Source organism: Cynara cardunculus, unplaced genomic scaffold (genome assembly GCF_001531365.2).
Source record: "Cynara cardunculus var. scolymus isolate 2C unplaced genomic scaffold, CcrdV1 Un_Scaffold_4097, whole genome shotgun sequence".
NCBI classification, from domain to species: domain Eukaryota; kingdom Viridiplantae; phylum Streptophyta; class Magnoliopsida; order Asterales; family Asteraceae; genus Cynara; species Cynara cardunculus.
Genome location: NW_020201749.1, coordinates 12,439 through 22,493, shown reverse-complemented (window position 1 = coordinate 22,493; position 10,055 = coordinate 12,439). Strand labels below are relative to the sequence as shown.

The following is a 10,055-nucleotide window of genomic DNA, read 5'->3' as shown; positions in this document are numbered from 1 at the left end:
TACTAAGCATCTAGAGAGACACCATGAGATAATGTTGAATAAATTTGAGGATCCAAATTCCTTGTGGCACCTTAGATTGGAGAAACAGAAAAAATAAATGATGGAGGCCTTCAACATCAAAGAGTCCAAGATTATAGAGAGGATGGAGAAGCAGGAAGAGACCTTGCAGCATTTGGTAAGGATGAATGTTCTCTACTAAAAGTATGACGAAGATAAATATGATATGGTTCTCAAGTACGGCAAGAAAAACATCCGATTGAAGCAAGACAGAAATAATACAAAAACCCCTTATAGGATTTGAACTGTGGGTGATGCGATTACCTTCACAATAGATGAACCAGGAAAAACAGAAATCAACCAAGCAAGGAGAAACAAAATCGAGAGCTTGAGAGATCGAGATGGATATCTTAAATCGAGAGGTAGAAGACGGTAGGCGACGCAAGGATCGAGAGGTAGGCGACGGTAGGCGATGCGCAACGATGGAGAGCTTGAGAGAGATCGGGTAGGCGACGCAAGGCGATTGAGAGAGAGATCGAGAGCAATCCTGTTGAGCGATGGAGAGGGAGCGAGAACAGTATGATGAAGGCGAGGAGAAATAAGAGGTTTTCAGACTTTAGGTTACCTCTAAATAAACCAGACCTATTCAGATAAATTAAGCACTTAATTTTAAAAAAAAAACAAACGCACTTAATACCTTAATGTCTGACCGATTCAGACATAAGAGGCAATTAAGTGCTTTTTAAAAAAAAAAAAAACAGGGCCTAAGAGTCAATTACAATTTGTTATCCATGTGATTGTGATTGAGTATCGTGTCTCATCCCTATTATGAACTAATTATCATTTTCTTTCGGATTTGGTCCATCTTGTTAACTTCGCTAAAAAACCAGAGTTAAGTTGAAGCACTTTTTACTCTTGTTTTCTTTTTGTGTTTCAACAGATTTTTTTTAGTATTTTACTACTTCTTTAAAATACATTTCGATGTAAACATGCTCAACATAATTATGCACCCCACCCCTCTTCCATCAAAAGCTTGATTTGAAACCCAAAATCCCTTTCTCGAGGTGAAATCCTCTTCTTAAGAACGATATACATTCAAACATATGAACGTAGACAATAAAACATATATTTTAATCAAAAAATTGTGATACAAACTTTAACTCAAATACTAAAGTCAAAACCTTAATTCAAATCCTCAAGTCAAAAACTAAAACAAACCCAAATATTTTTTTTTTATATGTTGAATGAAGAAGAAGATCTAGATCCATTGGAGTGGTAGAATGGTCTGTTGAATGAAGAAGCTTAAGATCTAAGATGTATTCATGTTGGGATATAGATACCAGATCTTCAAATTGACCCGTTGAAGGAATGAAGAACTAGATCGAGAACTCACTATACAAACTTCTTGCTATCTTCAACCTTCTTGCCATTCTCATTGCTTGGATTTATCTAGGTTTCAGGCACTAACAATGGTTCATCTCCATCTGCTTTAAGATTCAGACAACTTAGGCTTCAACCAAGAAACTTGAGTTTTAAGATAAACACTAAAAACCAATAAAGAAAACTACAAATTTGACAGATCATATGCCATGAAAAGACAAAAAAAGATGGGTTTTAGAATGAAATTTCAACTGCTTACCTTTTTTCTTGTCCAGAAACTCAGATTAAGGTTGAATTAAATAAATATATATATATATATATATATATATATATATATTTCATAAAAACCCAAGAACATATTAATTCAGAACATATTATACAGTGCAATTTGGACAGCCTAACCCCAAAATATATAGTATATATATAAATAAATAACTATAAAAATATAAATCGTAAAAATTAAAAATATTTTTTCACAGTATATAATATATAATAATATAATTAAGTCAAAAAATATTCAATATTGGACTCATTTCGAAGGTATTAACGAGACGATTATAATGGTGTAACTTGTTAAAATAAAAATGTACTTTTTAAATATGTTTTAAATGATATACGATTATGTATATTAATTTGATAAAGGTTTAAAATGAAACATTTAAAAGTAGATGATGTAAAACAAATTAATTAAATAATTATAGGGGTATAAAGTGTAAATTTAAAATTATAATTTAAAAGTGTGAGAGGGTGAATATATGTGAGAGGATGAGTGTATGTGAGAAAAAAAAGGATAAAAAATGATATAAAAAATATCTTGATCATTTAATATTTTAAATTTTTTATTAAATTTGTTTTATAAAATAATATAAATTATTAAAATTAAAACATTTGCAAATTTGTATTTATTCAAACTTCAGAGTTCATTTTGCCACAAACTCCTACTTTTATAGTACCACCTCATACACTTCTGATTGCACATCATTGTCTCTCTCTCTCTCTCTCTCTCTCTCTCTCTCTCTACTCTGTTCTTCACATCATTTTTCAAATTCTCTCAAAATTCCATCCGTTCGGCCAAAAGATTGGGTTGCAAAATATTTTCTGTGGCTGAGTTGTTGTTAATTTACTTAAACCCCTCAAACGATTTTGCAATCACTATGCATTCTATCAAGAACACGCCCCCATTTGCTTTTCTGCTTCTTCTTCTTGCTTTGTTCTTCATTTTTGCAAATGGAGAACCCTATTTTTCTACCTTCCGAACACCCACTTCAGGTATTTCCTCTTCTCTCATTTTGATCCACCGATTTCTTTTTGCATTTATACCGTGAAATTGATTTGGGGTTATATTGATTTACGAAATATTGTTTGAATTTTATGTAAATTTCTTCTGGGTTTTCGAGAACGAATGAAATCATTGTTCTGTCTTGAGATTTTTGTTCGGGTTAACAGAAAAATGAGTTCAGTTTTGTTGTACGGTTTTGAATCTGTGGTGCTGTTCCAGGAAAAACTCATGAGGGGAAATATGATTTGTTGGATAGTTGGGGTACCAAAAGGTTACTTGCTGAAGAACAAAATGATGTGAATTCATCACTTGTGTTGGCTCAAAAACGAACAACAAGGAAAGATCCACTCGATGATTTTAAGAAATACAGAGGAGGATGGAACATCAGTGAGCGACATTACTGGGCTGTAAGTTTCTATAATTTTATGTTGATTTCCTTGCTTCATCCATTAACTAATAGAAAAAACTGAAATAAAACCCATTAGTCTCATCTTTTTTGGGGAAATATCCCAGAAATTATCTGGAAACAAACATAAATCTGGATTTGCTGGGCTCAAAGAACCCATTAATCTGACTTTTTGGAGGAAAAAACACAGTTAAAAACCCAGAAATTATCTCCTAAAATACATTGATAATAGTTTTTGCAGGGCCACAAAACCAAAATTTAGTGGAAAAGCTTAACGTTAGAGATATTAGATATAGTTTTAATCATGATGAATCCCAATATCGTTACGGCATCTTGTATCTTGTGCATTGAAAGTTGTATGTTCATTTTGAACTCTGGGGTTTCTGATTCTGGAAAAATACCCAGTTTCAGTCTTCCTTTTCGCTATACCGTTTTTCATCTGCCTATATAGTGTTTCAGTGTTTCCTCGACAAACCGTGTAGCCTAGCGGAATTGATATAGGCCAAACCGGACCTCCCCTCCAAAGAGTAGAACAGCTGTTTCACAACTGTGAAAGACCCTTGGAAATTAATTCCTTGATATCCATTAAGCAACAATCTAAAAGGGGGAAACCGTAATTTAGTGGGAACCTCCTATTAAGAGCCATAGGTTGGTGTTAATCAAGTTTAATTTAGTGGGGACCTCCTATTCTTGGTCCCTTATCTATGGCTACATTTTGGTTTTGGTCCCTAAAATTCATAAAGTACACCAGTGGTCCGTTTTTTGTGTTTTGAAGCCCAAGCTAGTCCCTCCTCTTAACACCGTTAGAGTTGGTTCTGTTAACTCATCATGTGCCGCTCACTTGAGGGGCATTTTCGTCTTTTTACCTTCTCTTTTTCTTACCATTTTGGCCATCACCCTAGTACCATCCTAAAGCCACCTTAAACCTTTCACCATCAATGTCAAAAAACCAAATTCAAACATAACTCCAAAAATCAATAATAATAAGTATACCAAGAACATCAAATATTTAACATCAAACACATTAAATACCCTTTTCCAAACAAATTTATATCAAATTTATGTGAACAGAACTCATGCAAAATTATAACCCAAATCAAAATCCTAAACTGAAATCCCTAAAATCAAAACCCTAAATTGGAATCCATAAAATCAGACTTGAATTGGGATTAGGGCTTCAAAAACCTGATCTTTAGGGTTTCGAAAACAAGATCTGCATCTTTCTTTGCTGTCTTCATAAACCAGATCTGCATCAAGGGGGTCTGGTGTCTTCATGAACAGAGAAAGGAGTGCTACTCCGTCTTGAATGGGGAAGGGGAGGGTTTCAGGGTGGTGGCGACGGCACTTGAAAGAGTGTGGGAGAAATGGAGGTAGTGACCATTTTGAGAGAGATGGTGCTGGCATTCTTGAGGAGAGATGGAGGTGGCGGCCATTCTTGAAGAGTGATGGTGTGATTGTAGGCTGCAGACGTGTGGCGAAGGGGATGAAACGGTGGCAAAGGGATTCATGTATATCATGAATGTATTATGCAAATAACATAAAAATCTATATTTTTTTGTTTTATTTTTCAAATGAAAAAAAATATTAAGGTAAAAAGACCAAATTACCCCTCACGTGAGGGACACATGACCAACTTAACAGAACCAGACGATCGGTGTTAACTGGATGGACCATTTTGGGCTTCGAAACACGAATCAATGGACCAATGGTGTACTTATGTATATTAGGGATCAAAACCAAAATGCAGCCATAGTAAAGGGACCCACCAATGTAATTCACTTTACTATTCATATAATTATGAAAATATGACAAATTCAAGTTGACATTTGAAGCCAAAGAAGCAAATGGTATTATTTAGTTCCTCTTTTGGCTGGCAATATAAAAAAGGGGATTTGAATAAAGGACATGATGTGAAACTTTGGTCCATATCTTTGATATTAAACTTGTAATATTTTCTTAATCCATTATGTGGACATAATCAAGTTTATTTAAGAATCTTTGTATCATCAGATAATGTTAAATTGTGATAGATTTGGTAGCGATCATTTGAATAATGATATTTTTTGGAAATCACATGAATATATTCTACTTGCTACAATTCACATTCATGGAGAACAATACAATTATTCTCTTTGTAGGAGACTTTTCACACTGGGTCTTAAAAAAAGGAATAGAAAATTGGAAGAAAATGCTTTGTTTAGGTTCATAATCTGTGTTTTGAGCATATTTGTTGGAAAGAGAAAGAATGGGATTCGGGAAAAAAATTAGTTAATTTTGTGAACTTTTTTCTTTAATGTCTTTTAGAAAAGTAAAGAAGAAGCCTTGTTTTCTAACACAGACTTTATTTGTCACCCTCCTTCCCAAAATCAGAGTCTAGTTTTGACTTCAAGAGGGATATTCACAACTCTAGAAATATGTTACTGTGTGATAGATGGAGTACTGCATTTACTATCGATCTTATCTGTATATGCAAGTAGTAATGTAGTATGTATGCTTCTTTTTTTCTTTTGAAGTTGTTCTAAATGTCAAAACTATGCAATGCAGTCTGTGGCTTTTACTGCTGCACCCTTCTTTGTCATGGCTGCAGCCTGGTTCGTGATCTTTGGGTTGTGCTTGTCACTGATTTGCCTCTGCTATTGTTGTTGTTCACGAACGCCGTATGGCTATTCCAAACTAGCTTATGCGCTCTCTCTTATTCTCCTCATCCTCTTCACCATGATTGCAATGTATGTCCCTCTCCCTCTCTCTCTCTCTCTCTATATATATATATATATTTATACATACACGCACATGGGTGTGTATAACTGCATGCTTATGTGTCGTGAAATCTCTGCTTGCAAGGATATGGGATTGGTGATACTTAGATAGAGGGAATTGTTAAGGATTCTGTTGTGTATAATTATAACAAAACCCTGAAAACCTGTGACTTAATAGATACAAAAAAACATCATCCAGGAGCTATTGGGTTGGAGTTGGGCCAAGCCCAAGGAAAACCGACCCAACCCGAATAAACCAACTATCCCAAGACCTTGCGGTTTGTTTTGTGCACTCAACAGGTGGTGACTGGTGACTTTAACTTTTGATACATATTTTAAGGTATTACTGGTTTTAGTTTGTTTTAACATGATGCAATGATTTGTTGAAATCTTGAATTACTGGTTTTTGTTTGCTTGTAACATGATGCAAGTTAAGTGTTTTAACCCAACCAGCCCAAACCCACCCGCATAGTTTAGGTTGCGGTTGGGTTATACTTTTAAAATGCTATGAAACGGGTTGAGATCTTTTAAGTCGCAATCAGCGGGTTGAGCTGTTCAAACGCCTTTAAACCGGTAACCCAGTGCGTATGCACGCTCTAGGCATACTAGGCCTGTCAATGGGTCGGATCTTATAATTTGATCCTACCTCATTATTCAAGTAAGTGGGTAATAGATGGATCATGGACCAGTTTATTTTACTTTATTTTGCGAAAGATTAATTATTTCAACTATCGTGTTTGGTTTTTTGCTGCAAACCGACCATGGTTCTTGTAAAAATATTAAAAAAGATAAGAAAATGCTATTATTTTGTAAGGATGAACGGTTGTGAACAACTTTTGTATACGTAAATGCAAAATGGCCATCAAACACATTTCTTGCAAAATGTAGTATCGCCTTTTTTCTTCATTTTCGCAAGAATGATGGTTTGTCTAATTAATTGGTCCTTCTAGAAATCCCTATTATGATGTGATGAGTAAACTAATGGTTTGGTTCGGATCTTTTCAGCATTGGATGTGTTTTTTTATACACGGGTCAAGCGAAATTTTATCATAGTACAACGAAAACATTGGATTATGTCGTAAATCAGGCAAATACAACCGCAGAGAAGCTTAGGAATTTGTCCGATGATTTCGCTTCTGCAAAGAAAGTAGGGGTTGCCCAAGTGTTCTTGCCGGTTAAAGTCCAATCAGACATTGATGAGATACAGACAAAGCTGAACTCATCATCTTACGCCCTTTCTGACAGAACTGAAGAGAATAAAGACGACATTCACCGCGTTCTAGATACCGTGTAAGCAATACTCCTCAAGATATGACAACTGCATAATATTTTCATTGAAGGATATATATATAACACAGGAAAACTCATACACTCCTCACCGATCACGACTTGAATCCTTAACCTCCAGGGAGGTTGGGATCTACTGCTAATCCGGACACTGCTGGGCCAATGACCCTTTGATACCTGTATAATTTTTATATCTATTGTAAAATTGATGAGATGGTGTGGTTTTGCAGGAGGTTAGTTCTGATTATTCTATCTGCAGTGATGCTCTTCTTGACGTTTCTTGGATTCTGTAAGTTCATAATGGTCCATTGATACGTTGCTAGAGTCCATTATTTTTTTGTGGATTTTTAAAAAGTTTTTCCGGTGCTTATTTCTTCTTGCAGTGCTTTCGATCTTTGGCATGCAATGTATGGTGTACACGTAAGTGCGATACTGATGTGTTATTATAATAAGATTTATATCATGTTTTTCAAAAAGAAATATGTAAGTTTGGATCATTGCAGGTTGGTGATTTTCGGGTGGATTCTTGTGACGGGAACGTTTATATTGTGCGGTGTGTTCCTTGTTCTGCACAAGTAAGTTCAGTTTTCTTATGGTTGATGATTATCTAGCAGCAAGATGGTCCTTTGTATTGGTTTGTAGATCGAACTATAAGGGCCAATCGGTCGGTGCACCGGTCTCGCTAGAAACGAGCAATTTGTGCAAAATGTGTTTCGTGATGGTTTCCTTTTGCATATACATTTCCACAATTTGTTGTTCATAATCACAAGATCTGTTCGAGTCTAGCCTCAGCTAGACATGGACCATCAAACCTATATATATAGTGTCGGGTTCCGGTGAGAATGAGTGTTATGGTGAGAAGGGTATGAAGGATCTCTACTCTTGTATCAATCCTAATTGAAGAGTTCCACTAGATCAACACTAATGAGAAGCACCGGATCAATTCCCTTCTAAAGTGCAATTCATGGGTTGGTTTGAGATTAAAAGTGATCAAGGGTCCAAATCCCTTTTTGCACTTCTCATCGTAACTCCTAATCTCACACGATTCTTCGCCTATATATATGTGTGTGTGTCTGTATATATATATATATATATATATATATATATATATATATATATATATAAGAACCTCCTTTTGGTTAATATTCACCACTCTGACGATGTTCTTGCGGTAGTGTGACTGCAGACGCATGTGTGTCGATGAATCAGTGGGTCAAGTATCCGACTGCTTATACTGCTTTAGATGACATTCTTCCGTGTGTGGACAATGCCACGGCTCAAGAAACCTCCATGAGGACCAAAGAAGTCGCTTCTCAACTAGTTGACTTGACTAACCAAGTCATCACTAATGTCACTAATATCAACTTCGCCCCAAATTTCACGCCCTTATTTTTCAATCAATCTGGGCCCTTGATGCCGCTTCTTTGCAATCCGTACAGACCCGACTTCACCGATCGAGCTTGTACCCCCAATGAAGTCTCGTTGAACAATGCCACACAGGTAATCCTTGTTATGTTTTATGAAATAATTCAGAGCTTTCATGTTTCAGATGATATTATCATTGTGATGTTAAAACTTGTAAATGTAAATAATATACTGTTGATTGGTCACAGGTGTACAGTCAATTTGTATGTGAAGTTTCGCCGAGTGGGATTTGCACCACCACAGGCCGCCTGACTCCAGATTTCTACAGCCAAATGTCTGCCGGAATAAAACTGAGCTATGGGCTGTACCTCTATGGCCCTTTTCTGGTAGATCTCCAAGATTGCACCTTTGTCAGGCAAACTTTTACTGATATCACTCAAGACTACTGTCCGGGCCTGCGCCGCTACAGCAACTGGATCTATATCGGGTTGCTGATGGTTTCATTGGCGGTCTTGTTGTCACTTGTGTTTTGGGTTATTTATGGGAGAGAAAGAAGGCATCGTGTCTACACGAAAACACTCGTAGCTAGAACAGATGGCGAAAAGGGTATGTGAAAACTGCAGAGGGCTGTGTATAGTTTGATGGTGGCAATCGGTCGGTGGTGGTGGCTGTACTATTCGTTGTATGTTACATGTGCTGTTTAGAATATGTAGTTAGTAGTGTATATGTTGAGAGTCATGTTTGCTATCGTCTTTGGATTCGTCTGTTACATGATTTTCATTGGATCGGTATGACTTTTTTTTTACAATGAGATTTTAGGGGGTGCTTGTTTTTCAAGGTTCAACACTTGATGATCAAAATGTTTGATACAGATAAAAGAGAGTATCAAGGGTTTTTTCGGTTTCTAAATAATACAGGCCAAGAAATAGATAGATAAGTAACTAAAGAGCCATTGTTTCGATGGCAACTCCAACTTTGTCAACTAGAAAGATGGAGTCCAGTTGCCATCTTCGTCAAGTAGAAAGATGGAATCCTAGGCCAAGTTTTGGTTCGTAAAATATTTTTGGATGAAATAAAATATTTCAAAAGAATTGGAAGAAAATTTTATTTTGGTAGACATTGAAATGAAATTTGTTAAAAGAATTGAAATATGTTTATTTGATTCACATAATGTAGTTTTGGAATTGGAATGAAATGTTGGTAAGTAAATAAAATACCTTTTCTTAAATTTTGATTTTTTTTTCCATAAACTAATCATTTAAAAGTACACAATCCAAATATAAACTAGTCATTTACAATATTTTAATGTTTAAAACAATATAAAATACACAACCTAAATATAATCATAAACCAAATTACGTTTATAAATCAATATTAAAGTTGTTCAAATACATGTTTCAAATAACCATCAAACATATATTATTAGAGATATCTTAATGCCACCAGAAATAACTTGTTCAAAACAATGTTCCAAAAACCATCAAACATACATCATCCACCAGGTTGTGTTTGGTACATAGGACGGAACGAGACAAAACTCATTGTCTCATGTTTGGAGTAGTATGAGACAGAACAAGAACTCACT

General features: G+C 35.5%; 1 protein-coding gene across 1 annotated transcript; it reads left to right on the top strand.

Moving 5' to 3' along the window:
- The first annotated feature begins 2,382 nt into the window (after positions 1–2,382).
- Positions 2,383–9,281, top strand: LOC112503902. Its single transcript, XM_025107877.1, has 9 exons — positions 2,383–2,646; positions 2,876–3,063; positions 5,607–5,788; positions 6,824–7,108; positions 7,336–7,394; positions 7,489–7,525; positions 7,609–7,680; positions 8,281–8,605; positions 8,719–9,281. The coding sequence occupies exons 1-9, from the start codon at positions 2,532–2,534 to the stop codon at positions 9,082–9,084; spliced, it is 1,629 nt and encodes a 542-aa protein (XP_024963645.1). The 5' UTR covers positions 2,383–2,531; the 3' UTR covers positions 9,085–9,281.
- Positions 9,282–10,055: the final 774 nt, after the last annotated feature.

What these genes read in the sequence shown, in the direction of transcription:
- LOC112503902 (XM_025107877.1), top strand. Translation starts at nt 2,532, where the DNA reads ATGCATTCTATCAAGAACACGCCCCCATTTGCTTTTCTGCTTCTTCTT. An exon ending in ATGCAATGTATGGTGTACAC is followed by an intron (nt 7,526 to 7,608) that starts GTAAGTGCGATA and finishes GGATCATTGCAG; the next exon opens with GTTGGTGATTTTCGGGTGGA. An exon ending in GTGTTCCTTGTTCTGCACAA is followed by an intron (nt 7,681 to 8,280) that starts GTAAGTTCAGTT and finishes TTCTTGCGGTAG; the next exon opens with TGTGACTGCAGACGCATGTG.